Here is a 16,958-nt window from a genome sequence, read left to right as displayed (position 1 = left end):
GGCCTGCCAGGAGCCAAGCCCCTAGGTTGCAGCCTGGTCTCTGCAAGGTGATGGCTGGGTGACCTCAGCTAATCCCTGCCCTTCTACACAGCTCATTTGAAATTAGAAACTTGTTGAAGACTCTTTCCTCCATTATATTCTATGTCTCCTTCATTATATTCTGTGATTTTCTGAAGTGAGTTTATTAGGGCATGATATAGCAAAGAATTCCTATTGGGTGAAAATTCCAGAATAATGGCAGAGTGGAACAGAGAGATAGCCAGTAAAAATGGACCTCAGGACACAGCCTCTTGAACTTTGGCCTGGAGGAAGCTAAGCAGGAAGGTAGTTTTGGGGTGGCAGGAGCAGAGCTTGGGTGGGAAAAGGAGATAATTGTTTCTTTTCCCTCTATGATGGGAGCAAGCTGTGACATAGATGGGATCAGTTCTTCACTGGGTGGGTAACTAACTCCAGAACTGCAGGTCTGGTTCATTCCTGCACAATGCCAGAGTCTGAGCAGAGGTTTTCATTTCCACATGGGCCATGGGAGGCCTTGGCCCTGCTCATGCCACAGGCCCATCTCCCTGCTGCCAAGGGCATGAGCTCCCCAGGAACCCGTTACTTCACCGCTTCACCTTTGGGTAAGGAGAATGGTTCCTCCAGGAACTCAGAAACCTTCCCCCCCTCTGCTGGCAGGTCACCAGCTTGAGTGCTAATAAGGAAGACAGGCTATAGGCCGGCCACATACCTCATGTGTCCTCAGCGACAGTGTCTGCCAGCCTGGGTGGCTCTTTTCTCCATGACTTCCTAGCAGGGCTGGAGTTTTCTGCTCTCTCTCCTCGCCCCTTCCAGCCTGGGGCCCAGCACCCAGAATATCTCTGCCTGCCTCCCCTGGGGTTTTCTAGTGTAACACCCCACATGCACCTTTCTGGGGTTCTTAGCACTATGGCCCCCTTCCATTAGCCTGACTGATACGCTGATTCTCAGACATGAGAAACGCTGGGTCCTGACCATTGTCACCTGCTGGCTTTCCTCTTGTGGTTCAGTACTCAGGTAGCTGTAAGGTCCTGCTGAAGGACTGGCCTTCAGGTTTCTTCAGACAAACTGGGGCTTTTGCCTTTTGCATCTACTGCAGGAAAGACACAGGAACATGGACATAGATATGGTGTTTCTTCAAATACCAAGGGTTGAGGAGAGAGGGGTGAGGAGAGTGGGTACAGACAGAAGGAAGGGGTGGCCATCCAGGTAACTCAGAATCTTGGCAAATTAGCTTATGGAAATCATTCCGAATTGTCCATTTATCACTGTCAGGTGACTCACTCAGGCCTCTGCTATTAATATAAATGGGATTTCCTTTCTGGAACCCTCTCTGGAGGAGTGAGACCATGATGTACTTCATGTCCTGGATTTCCAGCCTTTTTTTTTTTTTTTTAAGATTTTTTTATTTATTTATACAAGCACCAGGTACAGTCAGAAGCACAGGAGGGTGAGAGAATTCACAAGACAGAGCGGGGAACAGAACAGGCAGACTAACAAAATAGACTGCTGAGGGGAGCAGCAGGCATGGCAGGAGAGGTCTGTCGCGCCATGTGGGACCCTCGCCGGTGGCCGGGGATTGAACCGGTGCTGCAGAGGCAGCGGGCAGCTTTACAGCCCAGCGCTCAACCGCTGCGCCACCAGGGGAGGCCCTGGATTTCGAGCTATTTGAGATGTGATGTGACGTGCTTTGAAAAGGAACCTCCTATCCCAGGGTTTCCAACCTGACTTTGTGATGTCCTAAAATGTCTACCATTACCCACAGGGGAATTGTAAAACTCCCAGGAACATTCCCAAAACAAGTAAATTAGAATTAACTTTTGGCCAAAGTGTAGCTCTGGGACAGGCTGTTGGCAGAGGAGCCCCACTCCTGAAGGGAAGGGCTCAGGAGGTCTGGTTGGCCACGGTAGAGTGTGGACACCGTGCCACATGGCCCAGCCTCTCAGCCTTCCATGACTATAGCTCTGCCTACTGTTCTAGAAAGCGCTGGTTTCGGGAGCCTGGGTTGCAAACAAAGGACACTTGGGAGCACAATACCAGAGAGACCCTGTCTCGGGTTTCTATCTAGGAAACCTCATGATCATGAAGAATGTCACCCCACAAAGCTCCAGGTGCTGACGTGGTCACGGGCAGTGCTGGCTTCTATAGGGATGTATCCCCACCAGTCACTCTAAGTCACTTGATGGGCAGCTCCCTGCCCCCAGCTCCACAGGCACAGTCTACCTCAGTGGCCTTGCTGGTGCACCCATGCAGCTCCTCAGACCACTGCAGACTTCATCATAGTGTAACTCGTGGGGCTTTGGGTAGGAATGCAAGGGGGAGACAGTCCTTGTAAATGGTGAGGAATACAGTGGACACCTCTTTCCAGGGTGAAGAGCCCACTCCAATTCATTAAGCACTATGCCATGCCGATGGGGCACCAGTGGGGTTAGGTCATTTGCACAGGAGGCCCAGCACTTGAGTACCCTGTCCAGTGGATACCATGATCACCCCCCGGAAGTGGCCCCCAGCTCACTGGCCCCCAGAGAAGAGGGCACCCTCCAGGCAGAATGACAGTATGAGCCAGGCGGGCAGAGAAAACCCATATGGAGATAAAGGGAAAGGGTGGAATTCTGAGATGGGGAGCCAGGGTGCTGGTGCCCAGAGGGAAACATCAGAATGGCCCCAAATTCTCAGACTGAGGTGATGGGTCTGAGTTATGATATTCTTGAGCCTGTCTTCAAATGTTCTTAAAAAAACCATAGGTCTGTCTCTCAGACTTGCCTATGTCTATCCTCTCTGCATGCTCTCCTAGGGCCCTGGGTTTCCAGGTTTCCAGCCTGCAAGCAAGGCTCCCCACTTCCTGTGGAAAGGGGTGCCTTACTCCAAAAACGTACTCCATCTACTCATCCTGTAGCACGTAACCACACATGTTGTGCCTTAAACAACACAAACGTCTTCTCTATCAGTTCTGGAGGCCAGCGTCCAAATGAGTCTAACCAAATGAGTTTAACCCTTTAAGTCTCCAAGGGAGAATCCACTTCTTGACTTTTCAGGCTTCAGGCACTGCCAACATTCCTTGGCTCATGACTGCATCTCCCTTATCTTTGCTTCCATCATCACATAGCCTCTTTGGCAGTCAGTTCCCTCTCCCCATTTCGAGGATACTTTGATTGCATTTAAAATTTACTTGAATAATCCAGGATATTCCCCCAGTCCATTTCAAGATCCTTGCCTTAATCACATCTGCAAAGTTCCTTTCACCATGTAAGGTCATAGGTTCTAGCAATTAGGATTTGAGTATCTTGGGGGTCGGCATTACTCTGCCTGCTTGCACCATCATCAAGCACATTTGTGAAGTAGACCACGCATATGTATATATATATATATATATATATATATATTTACTTATGCATACAAGAGCTGGGGTACAGGCCTGCAGGCAGTGAGAGGATTCACCAGAGACAGAGTGGGGAACAGAACAGGCAGATTGACCGAAGTACACTGCTGAGGGGAGCAGCAGGCGAGTCAGGAGAGGTCTGCTGAGCCACGTGGTTTGCTCCCTGGCCGGCTGGGGATCGAACTTGGTGCTGCAGAGGCTCAGAATTGCTTCATAGTGTGGTGCTTAACCCCTTGTGCCACCAGGGAGGCCCAGTAGTCCAGGCATATATTTGTTATACTACAGAAGAAAGTAAAACTCTGTGACATTTTGGAGGCAACACAGACTTTGAAGACAGAGACAAGACCAAGACCTAGGTTGGGTCTCTGGCTGCACTCAAGGCACATTCTACAGCCATAGCAGAGCTATGGTGCTGAGCCTGGATCTAATAGGGATTTGGGGGTTGCCTGGGGCAACCTGGCACACCAAAACTCAGATGAGTCCTGCTTCCAAGAGCTCGCTGACCGTTTGCAGGTGGCATATAGCCATGGTGACCAGCTAATAGAAATCCTGTCTCCCGCTGGCATTTGTGAGGTTCTGGGACCTGGGCCAGGGTGCTTCTGCAATGGGGAGTCAGTGACCTGGCTGGGCTTTGCCAGGGACAGGGGGCACATAAAAACACCCCTCTCTGGGGTTCACCTCAGTCCGAGGGAGCATAGTGTCTCCATTGGTAGCCAAGCTCCACTTAGTGCCAGGAAATGAGATATTTTCCATCAGCCCTCTGTTGCCCGACTCTGCCAGAGCCTTCTAGTTTATTGTCTTGAACAGATGAGTTCAATTGTAGGGGGAGGAGGCCTTGGCTGGTAGGTTCTCTTGTTTGTCTTACAGAGACTGAATCCCTCCTAGCTCTGTCAGAACAGGACGCAATAAACCCCACACAGTGCTGCCTGTGCCCTGCCAACCGCACCCAGCTACGGGGCCTTCCTGGGAACAGTGTCCATCCCATTTCCAACTCCCAGGCTGCCTCGGGCGTGGGGCCAGGGGCATGGTGCCGCCATGTCCTGCCAGCTCCACTCCTTCCTCAGACCACTAATGGGGGGGAACAGAACAGATGGAACTGATTGGAATAATTTGAAAATGGGGGTGGCCTGGAATTTAGTGAACTCCAAAACCCTTGGTTCTTTTGCCATAGGTGAATGTCAGGGGCCCATTGTTCTCATCACTGTTGCCCACCTGGTGGCCCCTCTTAATGGCAGGTTTTACTGGTCCCAGCTGCCAGGAGTGGGGCATTTGTGAGGGCTAGATTCTTCTGCTTCTTCCACCTCCCCCTACAGCCCACCAGTGCAGGACAGAGGAGCACACACATGCCTCAGTAGTCACGCGTGACTTCAGCATTCTTCACGGCTGTGTTTAATAATGATATTGAAACAGGGATGAGCTCAACATTTCCCCTGTTTGTAAATAGACCCTATCATTGTTGTTCCTGGAGTCTAAGGTCTCTTGCAATTGTGCGTGTGGGTGGGAACCCACAGTGACCTGTGCTCTTATCGGGCACTGACCTCTTAGTCTATAGCTCTTGGTTTTGGTTTTTGGCCTTTTGGGGCTTTTTGATGGCCCTCTGGTCTCAGAGACCCTGTGGCCTCTTTTGTGGCCTCTCCGCCCCTGTTTCAATATTACATAATAAGCATTGCATGGTTTTGACTTGGTCAGAGCCCCACATGGTTCTAGTGGTCTAGGGTCTCTCCTGGGCACCGGGTCACTCCATGCAGAGGATATTGCTGAGCTCCTGTCCCATCAAAGCAGACTTCACCTTTGAAGGAGGATCCTTATGTAAGAACTTGGTCCCCTGCCCCTTCAGTTCCCTAAGGGAGACCCGGGCATCCTGCCCACAGTGGTGACAGGGATCCAGGCTTAAGGGCAGCTCTCTCGGACCTACAAGTGGGCCTCAGGGGATGCACAGTCACTGCTCAGTCAGGGCTGCTCTCTGCTGGTGACCCACCCCCAAACTGCCTGGCCAGGCCTCTGGGGGCAGCTGAGAAGCTGGTGGAGCTCCGTGTCCTGGCTGTGTGTTCATCCAAGAATCAGAACTTCTTTGCCTACAGCATGCTAGATACTGTGTACCCCAAGGATATGGGAGGAGAACCGCAGCTGCCTCTCTCTTGGGCCGATGATGTGGGCGGAGGTGGGCATGGCGGGAGGAGAGGTGCGCAAGCTTTGCTGAGCTGGCAGTTGACACCTCAGAGGTCCATTCATGGCTCTATGAGAATAGCACAGAATCCAGGAGGAGGAGAAGCTGACTTTTCACAGGGGGCTGTGGGGTCAGGAAAAGACAATGGTACTTAGAGCCCTGAAGGAGGAATTTGTACGCTTGAGGAGTCAGAGGACAACAGGAGCAAAATATGATGGCAGGAAGGTGGCCCAGGAAGGCTTTGCAGAGTAGAGTACAGGATGGATGAGCGAGACACAGGAGCTGATGTGCAGAAATCACCTGGGTCAGGTTAGACTGGGCTGCTGAAGCCTGCCCAGGACTGAGGGTCCCAGGTGGGGAGCCTGAAAAAGCCTGGGAGGTGGGCATTCTTCCATCATCCCAACCCCTCCACCCACCTCCTCTCCATCAGGAAGATGCAAGGACACCCTCTCCACCATCACGGGGCCGACCACCCAGAATACGTACGGGCGGAACGAGGGGGCCTGGATGAAGGACCCGCTGGCCAAGGATGAGCGGATTTACGTCACCAATTATTACTACGGCAACACCCTGGTAGAGTTCCGGAACCTGGAGAACTTCAAACAAGGTATGCGCTGTGGGCCCGCTCGGGAGGCTTCTTCCTGTCTACTCTCCTCAGATCTAATGGTGGCCAGATCTCTCTGGGTGGCCGCAAAGGACGAGAGGGGCAGCAGCAACTTCTGATGGTGAAAGGACCATCCCTGCAGAGAATGCCTGTTCCCACACTCCCTTTCCTTCTCTGCTCTCTCAGCTCTCGGGCTGCCCTCGTTCCGGCCCTGGGACCTGGGAGGACCTGGAGTGCTGTGCAGAAGATAGAAGGGAACCGAGCTCTCATTGCCATGGCCCTTGACCTTTAAAGCCATGCTCATGTATGTTAGCGCCCTGAATCCTTGGAGCAGCTCCACTGGGAAGTGTGATTTCTGTGCAACAGATGAGGGTGCTGAGGCTCAGACAGGGTAATGGAGACACAGACTCAGGGCTCCAGACCCCCTGCTCTGGCTTGTCCTCCCATCACATCAGGCTGCCCCGCCCTGGCTGGCATTGCCCGTTACCCTGAGCCACTTCCTTCTCCCGGTGCAGGTCGCTGGAGCAATTCCTACAAGCTGCCCTACAGCTGGATCGGTACAGGCCACGTGGTGTACAATGGTGCCTTCTACTACAACCGGGCCTTCACCCGCAACATCATCAAGTACGACCTAAAGCAGCGCTACGTGGCCGCCTGGGCCATGCTGCATGACGTGGCCTACGAAGAGGCCACACCCTGGCGGTGGCAGGGCTACTCAGACGTGGACTTTGCTGTGGATGAGAACGGCCTGTGGCTCATCTACCCCGCCCTGGACGATGAGGGCTTCAGCCAGGAGGTGATCGTCTTGAGCAAGCTCAACGCTGTGGACCTGAGCACGCAGAAGGAGACCACGTGGCGCACGGGGCTGCGGCGCCACCTCTTCGGGAACTGCTTCGTCATCTGCGGGGTGCTGTATGCGGTGGACAGCTCCAACCAGCGCAATGCCAACATCTCCTATGCCTTCGACACCCACACCAACACGCAGATTGTCCCCAGGCTGCTGTTCGAAAATGAGTACTCCTACACCACCCAGGTGGACTACAACCCCAAGGACCGCCTGCTATATGCTTGGGACAACGGCCATCAGGTCACCTACCATGTCATCTTTGCCTACTGATCCCCGTCCCTGGGAGCAGAGGTGCAGGGGGTTGCTGGCACTGTGTGTGTGTGCGTGCGTGCGTGCGTGTGGGTGTGCAGATGGGCATGTGATGTTTAAAAATATATATATTATTTTGTATAATATTGCAAATGCAAAATGACGGTTTGGGTCTATTTTTTTTTTTTTTAAAGTGGATCGTAGAGCGATCCATACGTGTATGTGCTGGTCTCATCCTCCACAGTTTATATTTTTTGTGCAAATGAACTTCTCCTTTTGACCAAGAACCACCTTCCTTCCTACCTTCCACCACTCCAGCTTCCCAGCACCAGGAGCCAGGAATGGAGTCAAGAAAGACGTGCTCAGGGGTGGGGGAAAGATGTTATGTATTGGAGAAGTTTTAAAAATCCAGAAAAAAATTTTAAATAAAGAAGAAATTTAAATTCACCCTCAGGTGCATTTTTGATATGTTTGGCAGGGTTGGCTCCTTCCCTGGAAGGAGACGGGTGTTTCCATAGAAACATCTGGTGCTGAGTCGCTCCCAAGGAGCCCTGATCCCCTAGAGATGAAGGGGCTTCCTTGGTGGGGATTTCGAAGGAGCCAGCCTATCCTATGTTTGAGTTTTAATTTTGTGGCATTGATCCCTTCCTTTCTCTTCCCTGTCACACAAGCCTCCTTGCTCTGTTTTACTTTTCTTTGGTCATTTTACCCAAGATGAGGGCATCTATTCATTCCTTGGTGTCCACCTGTATGTGGCCTAGTGGTGGGCACTGAAAATAGCAGGCTGAGTGTGACCTTGTCCCTGCCCTTCTTAAGTCACCTACCATCAATCAATCAACCTCTCTTCCCTGACCCCTCTTTCCCTTTCTCCCTGCCCCCCAATCCTCTCTTTGCCTTCCCCTCAGGAGCCCTGTTCTAAAATGAGGTGCCTGAGTGAACAGCCCCCAGTCTGGGAGGGCAGGGAGGTCTGCAGCCTCACCCTGCTGAGTCCTGTGCAGTGCCTGCCCACCATGTTTGCTCCTTTGTCTCACATGACACAAAGGGTGGGGTGGGGTGAGATCAGATACCGCTTCCATAGCCAGGTCCCAAAGATGATATAGGAAGACAAGCTTGCCATGTCATGCTGTGATCCCCAGGAAACTGCTGCTGCCTGGCACAGACTTGACAACCCCCTCCCAACAACACACAAACACATCCCTAGTCAGTCCCTGTGCTGCTGACACCCCATCCCCACCCACGACCAGCACCCTTGACTTACATTATTTCAAATAACAAAGATCCAAATCACTTTTTTGTGTGTTGGAGATGTGCAGACCCAATTTTCCTAAGCTGGTGCAAGTACTGTCTGGTTTGGTGGCAGCAGAAAAGCTACAGGGAGAGATGGTGTGTCCAGGATTCAAAAGGGTTTGGTGGACAATGGTGGTGGTGGAACTGTTCATGGCTAGAGGCCTTGCTTGACTAGAGGAAGGAACAAGCATGCCCCCCGAAACCATAACAGAATCTTAAGCCCAAGTTCCAAGTAGGATTGAGCAGAGGGAATGGGATAAGCCACCAGCAGAGTCACTGGTGCAGAACTTATACTTTGTGGAAATGTCTGACCAGTTATCTGCCTACTTACATATCTGCCTACCTACCTATCTCCATTCATCCATTTATCCACCCATCCATCCTTCCATCCATCCAGGTAAAATGATACATTTATAGTTGACAGACTCCTGAACCAGGATGTGTCCCACCACCCACCTTCCTGGGGCATCACTGCTGCTTTGCCCAGAGGCAATTGTTTGCCCTCTGCCACCTGGGCCTAGTTCCAGGATTGGATTCTTTGCTGCTGTCCATCTGACTGCAGGGCCTTCCAATCTGCCTCCTCTCTGCATTAACTTCCTAACAGCCAGCATACCATACTGCAGTGTCCAGAAAGGTCCAGAGTTCCAGGGCTGGGTGGCCTTCCAGGACAGGCCTCAGGAACAAGCAATTAGGGTCAGTAGGAAGCAGTCAGGCCCCAGCTGTGAGGCAAGAGCATTAGTTTTGTAAGGTGTGGGCGGAGGATCTAGGACAGGAACCAGCAACCCTAGACAACCCGGGCTGGGGCTGAGAAACTCCCAGGCAGAGAGTAAAGCAGGGCTGGGCAGCACAACTGCCTAAGCCACAAGGTGCCACTGCCCTGACGGTCCATAATCAGGTCTTTGGCCCAGGACAGGGTTGGGCAGCCAGGAAGAGGGGCAGTGACTCTGTACTCAGGCTCCAACCTGGAACCTCATATGGCCATTTCTGAGTGTTCATTTTCCTATTTTGGTTCCTTTATGCCTGGGGGAAGGGGCTCTATAGGGGTCCTCACTTCCTGATTCTCAGGGAAGCGCAGGAGAGACAAGGAGCCCATGCAGAGCAACCTCTGGGGAAGCCAGCTGCAGCTTGTCTGGGTTAATTGCCCACAGGCCCAACTACCCACTTGGGCCAGGTAAGGAGCCTCCCCAGGTGGCTCCCATGGGTGGGCGGGAGGAAGCAGAGGAAGGGGTGGGCGGCCTGCAGGGAGTCTGGCTGCAGGCCTGAAGCTGGGTGGTAGGAAATAGTTCCCTGAATTCAACAGGGCTTCTCCAGGCAGCTCCCTTGTCATGGGATTCAAAACATCAGGATTCAGAGACCGATTCCCAAATGTTTGAAAAATACAGGAGAAGGGCCATATTGTTCCAGGCCTAAGGTAGGTGAAATTCTTCCCCGCCCCCCCCCAGCCCCCACTTTCCCCTCCTCTCCTCCCATCACCTGTAACACCCAGGGGATTGGCGGTGGGGGGTGAGGGGGGAGTTTCTACTCTCAGACTTCCTGAGTCTTCTCTGGGCTTTGTAACCCTCACCAACCCAGGGCACTTTAATTACTTGATACTTTTAAGAAAAATAGATTTGCTTTGGTTTTCCTATGAAAGTTTTCCCCAAAGTTATAGTTTTCAAAATTGGAAGGAAGATAACAATTCAGTCTTTGCTCTTTTCACATTCACTTGCTCATGTCTACATTTATTCATTCGACAAATATTCGCCCCCATTAGGAACCTGAGTGACCACAACAAAGTCCAACTTCACGGAGTTTCTATGCTAGAGCAGGGCAGAGAAAGGAAATGTGTTTCTTTATGATTACAGGTGGCAATAACATCAAGCCAGGGAAGAGATGTAGGGAGGAGTTGCTTCTGTACAGGTAGGTAGAGACAGGACATTGGGGCAGAAGATGAGGGGGTGAGCATGAAGACCTGGGGAGAGGGTGACCGGAGGAGACAGGAAAAAGCCCTGTGGGGCCCACCCTCCCAAGGAAGCCCTCGTGTGGCACCTGAAACCCCCCAACACCCCAATGGTGAGAATTTCACCTGTTGTCCCTGTTAAGCCAGCACCTCTGCATATAATTGGGGGCTGATGGGTGTTCAAAGCCTTTCTGAATGTTCCCACCCAATGGAGAGAGACATCTGATCTAGAAACTGTCTCCAGGGTCCATGTCTGGTCCTGGCTGCCCCACTTGGCATCCTTGTGACCTTGAATAAGTCACTTAGCCTCTCTGAGCCTGCTGGTCATCTGTGAAAAGGGGCAAGGTCTGAGCCCCAGGATGGTGGATTCATGGAAGATTCTACCACAGTAATGCAAGTAAAAGCAAGTGAAAAGCACTGGTCCACTATCACTATCCATAGCTGCTTCCTCAGGCCAGCAGATGGACCTCTCACTGGATTCCTAGTATCTGGTACACATGAGGGCCTGTGTTTAGTCTCCCTAGAGATAACTTCCCTTTTACACAAGGTGCTATGGGAGGCAGTGGGTGCTCTGGACAAATCCCAGCTGTGCCCCATTCTGGCTGTGTGATCTCAGACAAAACACTGAATCTAACTGGGCCCTGGGTAATGGATCTTTTTACAGGACCTGTTTGGGTCTTAATGAAATAACATTCAAAGCACAAATAATTAGCATTCAGTAGTTTTTATTCTTCTCTGATTTTCAATCATAGAGAAAAAGTATAATGATCCTTCTTTCCCCATCACCAAACTGTATCATCAATATTTCATTATATTTCTTCATTTGCTTTAAACAAAGTGAAGAAATATTTTAAAGACATCATGATATTTTACCCACTTACTTTAGAAGGCATCTCTTCAAAGGAAGTTTTTCTACAGAACCTCAATGTCACATGATAAGCAAAGATTCCTTACAGTCCATCACACCTACGTCATTCACTTTCCCTCATGGTCTCAAAAATGTCTTGTGTTTTTGGTTCTTTGAACCAGTTCAGTGTCCATATATTGAATATACAGTTTCAGGTCAACATGCATGTACATTCTCTCTCATAGATTTTTTTGGTTTTGAAGTAATTTTAGATTTTCAGAAAAGTTGCAGAGTTGGTGCAGAGTTCCCTCATGCCCTTCATCCACTTTCCCCTGATATTAACATCTCACATAATCATGGTATCTGTCAAAATGAACAAACCATATGTTTGCTTTATTATTAGCAAAATTCCACTTATATCTCTTTAGTCTAAAATAATCCTGCACCCTTTTTTTATGCCATTGATCGACTGAAGAAAGTATCTTGGTTTTTCTGCAGAATATCGCTTCCTGACCTTATCTCATTACGCCTTCAGTTTTCACTTAATCCCTCCCTCCACTGTTTCTCCTTTAAAACAGAAGTTAGAGCTGCCTAAAGGCACAAGTTTTAGGTATGAAGACCTCCTGGTGATTCTGTGAACTGGCATTTTCCATGTTTGCTCTCCTAGTTCCTACACCTTCAACAACACCTCCCACACCCCCTGATAATATATTACAAACATGTCACCCCAGTTTTGCCTGCCTCTTGGTGCCAACTCCCTCCAGATCTGTCAAGCCCACCACTGACAGATGAGTCTTCAATCATGTCCCAGGAACTGAGAGGTCAAGCAGGTTATATATATATATATTTTAAGGTTTATTTATGCATAGAAGAACTGGGGAATAAGCCAGAGGTAGGGGGTGGTGGTGAGAGGATTCACCATAAAGAGTGGGGAGCAGAACAGGCAGATCCACTGAAATACACTGCTAAGGGGAGCAGCAGGCAAGACAGGAGAACCTCCTGCACCATGTGGGTAGCTCCCTGGCCAGCCAGGATTGAACTCATGCTGTAGTGGTTGGCAGTAGCTTAATACTGCTGTCTTTAACCATTGTGCCACCAGGGAGGCCCTTCACACAGGTTATTATTCCTACCCATACCCCTGTATATTTGTTTTGTGTGCCTCGTTCTTTAACTGCTCCCATTTGAAATTCTGGGCAGAAGTCCTCTGACTTCTCTGGTAACTCTTGGGTAATAAAAAGTCCTATGGTCACTTCATAAAAAAGGAACTAACACAGGTTCAGCTGAGTAATAGAAATACACAGTCAATTTCAATCATCAAAATGTTGAACTTGATTTCTGGTTGTTGCTTCCTAGCACTAGCCGGGCTTAGGCCTGTTGAAGGCAAAATCAGTGTGTGACTGATGGGTACCCAGGGACCCCAAAATGGTTAAGGGGCTGCAAGCTCTAAAAGGATCCAGCCATCCATGCACATAAAAGCAAAGCAGCCTCTCGGTATGATAAATTTTTAATAGAATTGGTGTGTATAGAGAGAGGGGAGAAAAAGAAATTTCCAGTAAAATTTTCACAATAAAATTACCCATCCCCTTGTGGGCAAATCCCAAATTACCCTTCCCCTTGTGTGCAAACACCCAGTCAAACAGAATCAGCCCTAGGTGGTGCTGCTAAGGCCCAAAAGCTTACTGCAAATTTAAGGCTCCTTCTGGTGGGGAACAGCAAGAAAGGGGTAATGCAGGACCCAGAAAAAAACTGGGACAAAAAGAGAAAGAAGTGCAAATCAAGGTAAAAGCTGCCAATGTTTCTGGCCAGGACAGCCTTCCCATAAGTCTCTCACCCACATCTCCCCCAAGCCCTACATGTCTCTCCTCCACATGTCTCCCCAAGTCCCAAGGTGCAAATCAAAGCTTGGAGATGCAGGAGCCCAGAGTCCACTGCCTTCTATCTCTAGAATGTCATCTGGCTGCTCAGTTCTGCCCTTAGATACTCCAAGGCAGACAGGGAATGTGGTATCTCCCCTAATTGCAGGAATCGTGGCATGGGGTGGGGGTGCCTACACCCCACATAGTTAACTTTTGTGCCCTCTCCTCCAGAGTTGATCAGGAGGGAGAGAGGAGAGTGCAGAGAACAAGAAAGTGAGAACCGGATGGCTGAGTCACCTTGCTCTGGCTGTGTAGGGGGGCCTTTACACACCTCTCTCTCCTTGGCACGTTTTCTGTGGGTTCTTTGAAAAATGTCCTCCTTTTCAATAGGGATGCTGTTTCTTTTCCCTCCACTTGGACTGAAGCATCTCCATTCTGGCTGCTCGTCACCCTCCCCAACCCCTAGGACCCCAGTGGCACCCCCAGAGCAGCCTGCTCATGTCTCTGCCCTCCAAACCATCCCCATGGACCAGGTCTACCATGATTCTACCTGTGGTCACCTCTTGTCCACATTTTATTAATTTTCCTGCATTTCTGGTCCTGACCAACCCAGGGGGACCAGGGGAGGCCCCAGGTTAGTCTTATTCTACTGGAAAGCAGCCAGTGAACTCATCTTCCCTTCTTGGCCCTCCGAACGGGAGGCAGCACTTGCCTGCTGCAACCACCAAACTACAAGGGGCAAGAGGTAGGTGTCCCCACAAGTCCACTTAGAGCTCTCTTCCCTTGGTCTGAGGTGCAGGCAGGGGCATATGCTCTGGGAGAGCAGGGGAGGACTCTGAAACCCTCCCTCCAGAGAAATCCTTTTCAAACACCCTCTTTAAAAAAATCCAACTAAACTTTTTTCCCACACGACGTGGGTGAAGGGTTTAAAGTCTCCACAGGTCTCTGGAAACCACCTTGGTAAATACCCACACAGCCCACCTCTTCATTGGAAATTGACATCTAGCCTCTCCCATGGCCTAAGCTGAAACCCTCCCTTCTGGGATTCCCTCCTCCTAGAAACCTCCCCTGCCTTCACCCTGCTTCTCTTCTTCAGATGTGGACTGTCTTCAAGGTACAAACCAACTGAAGTCTTGTCCAGTTCCTTAGCCTGGCCTGCGGTAGCCCTGAATTCCACCCAAAATGCCATTTGAGCTTCATTGCATTTATCTGTGAATAAATTCTTCAGTGAGATGCTCTCTCCTTGAAGGTCAGGCTTTTCCTCATTCATCTGGAACTCTCCATAGCACTTAGCACATTAAGGATCTGCCAAATGAATAAACAAGTGAATGGAGAATTCATTCAAGGTTGAATCAATGACTTCACACACAGGAACCAAAATCACAGGCCTTCCTGCAGTATATACGTGGAGAAATAATTATTCTCCAAGAATGTTCTCAAGGTTTTCCTCTCCAGACTCAGTGCACTGCTCAACAGCCCGGATAGACTGACTCTGCTTGAGCTGAGGCTTTGGGAATTTAATGCTCCTGGAGGGCAGATTCCCAGACAATACCAAGGAGGATCTGGCCAGGGGTCATCAGTCTCCATCTGGTGGTCATCCTTGAGCCCAGGACACACCCCACTCATCTCACATTTTCAAGGCCTCAGTGAGGATGAGGAACTGCCTTTCTACGTGAAACCAATAGACACAGGATTACATCCAGTTTCTCAACCAGTTACACAATCGACAGGGAATATGACCACCCAGGATACTACTGAGCAATGGAGCAATAGCCCACCTCGAAAGACTGGATCTGGGCAGGTGAGTAGCTCTTAGCCCTCCTAATGTAGAGTTTAGGGAGACCAGCCAGCCACACCCAGCACGCCTGGGCCCTCCTCCCAACCACCTCATTAATGGCTTTAGTTTCTCCACCTACCCCTCCCTCTGGTGAAATCACACTTGAATATCAATAGAAGGTCTAGGACTGTGACTTTCCAAGAAGGCAACTTGGAATGAATATTTGCTCTCTGAGAACGGTCCCTTATTCCACACGAACACAGTGCCATCATTTCTTTAGGATCCTTGCTTGTAAGCAACAGAAAGATTTCTGCTAGTTATGCTAAAGGATTTTATTGGAAAGATGCTTGGACTTTCACAGACTCAAAGGAAAACCCAAGACTTATGACAGAGAGGACAGAACCAGGCCAACTCCCGATAGAAGGACATTATAAATTGTCTTTGAAGATACCCCCATGGGGAACTCTGCTCCTACTGCCTATAGTCCCTTGGTATCTCTATTCAAGATGCAAATTTCCAGAAGGCCTGATTAGTGAGCTTGGTTCCAGGCCCTACCTGGTGACCCCGGTGGGATTCTGTGATTGACAGCTCACCCGAATCACACCAAGTCAGGATCCCCAAATGAAGTAGACAAAAACATACAAACAGAAACTAAAAAACTAAACCAAACTTTGTACTCGATACAAAGCTTTCTTTATAGCAACTTCCGCTAATATATTTAAAACAACATTCATTTGTTCCGAAGTTCAGTTTACACATAATTATAATAATCAAATTACTCATTTGGTACAAAACTCAAGGGCTTTGCCACTTGAGAATTCCAACCAACAGCTAGACCCAAGTTTTGTCAAAGAGAATAGTTTATTACTTGCAACAGTAAGGCAGCAGGGAGATAAATCTCCAAAGACTGGCTTCCTAGTAGCAGACTGGAAAGGCTTTTATTTTATTTTATTTTTTTTATAATAAATTTTATTTTTATATTCCCCATACAATTTCAACCCCCCCATTTTGACCCCAATCCCTCCCCTCCCTCCACCTACCCCCCCAAAAGTGTCTCTGGTTCATAGATTTTTGTTGATTTTGATTTTCACTTTCTTATAGTTATTCTTTTTCCTGGTCCCTTATTTAAGTTTTCTAGATTCCTGCTATGAGTGAGACCATCCGGTATTTTTCTTTTTCTTTCTGGCTTATTTCACTGAGCATGATCCCTTCCAGCGCCATCCATGTTGCTGCAAATTGCATGTGTTTATCTTTTTGAATGCTGAGTAATATTCCATGGTGTATATGTACCACATCTTCTTGATCCAGTCATCTATTTTTGGGCATTTGCATTTCCTCTTCAGAGAAGTTTCTTTCTAGCTCTTCTGCCCGTTTTTTGACAGGATTATTTTGTTGTTGTTGAGTCTCATCAGCTCTTTGCAGATTTTTGTGATCAGTCCTTTATCATTAGTGTTGGGTGCAAAAATGTTCTCCCAGTTGGTGGGGTTTCTCTTTGTTCTGGAAAGGCTTTTAAAAAGAGAAGGGCAAACGTGGAACAAAAAAGCCTTGGGAGGTTGGATGCTGGTGTGCTGAGTGGCACTGGACCATCTGCGCTGGGGCTGACGGCGAAATGTGCTTCATCATAGGTCCAGATTATGGGTTAGCTTCTCCCTGGGTGGAGAACTTAGTAGGCTAAGGAGGCTTTCGGCTTCTTCAGATCACCCAGGGTCAGCGCTGGGCAAGTCTGGGTCCTCCATCTGCTAGCAGGGTGCTCAGACTGGACAGAGGTGGTTGGAATCGGGTTAGTTAAAATGTTTCCAGTTAGGCAGCATTGTCTCAAGGAGCTCCATAGGGCATTTTAGCTGCCTGAGTCAAGCAACTAACCATCTTAAAACTTTCGCTTCACGGTTCTCTGGTGTTCTGGTTTGATAACATTTTCATTCTAGCTGCTGCAAAGCGTAGGGTCAAATTGTGTCATACTCATAGCAAACATGTAGAGTCTATGTGTCCAA

General features: G+C 49.4%; 1 protein-coding gene across 3 annotated transcripts in view; it reads left to right on the top strand.

The window, feature by feature from the left end:
- OLFML2B (olfactomedin like 2B) overlaps window positions 1–7,282 on the top strand; it is a gene marked incomplete at both ends in the record, with an annotated part of 34,366 nt that extends 27,084 nt beyond the window's left edge. For all 3 annotated transcript variants that reach the window (XM_084250357.1, XM_084250356.1, XM_084250355.1), the window contains 2 exons: window positions 5,992–6,168; window positions 6,681–7,282. In XM_084250357.1, the coding sequence (XP_084106483.1) occupies window positions 5,992–6,168; window positions 6,681–7,282 (779 nt within the window). The remainder of the gene's footprint in view (window positions 1–5,991; window positions 6,169–6,680) is intronic.
- Between the last annotated feature and the right edge of the window lie 9,676 nt (window positions 7,283–16,958).

The sequence above is a fragment of the Talpa europaea genome (genome assembly GCF_964194135.1).
Source record: "Talpa europaea genome assembly, chromosome: 12".
NCBI classification, from domain to species: domain Eukaryota; kingdom Metazoa; phylum Chordata; class Mammalia; order Eulipotyphla; family Talpidae; genus Talpa; species Talpa europaea.
Note: the sequence above shows the minus strand (reverse complement) of the source record. Positions and strands in the feature narration are given on the sequence as shown.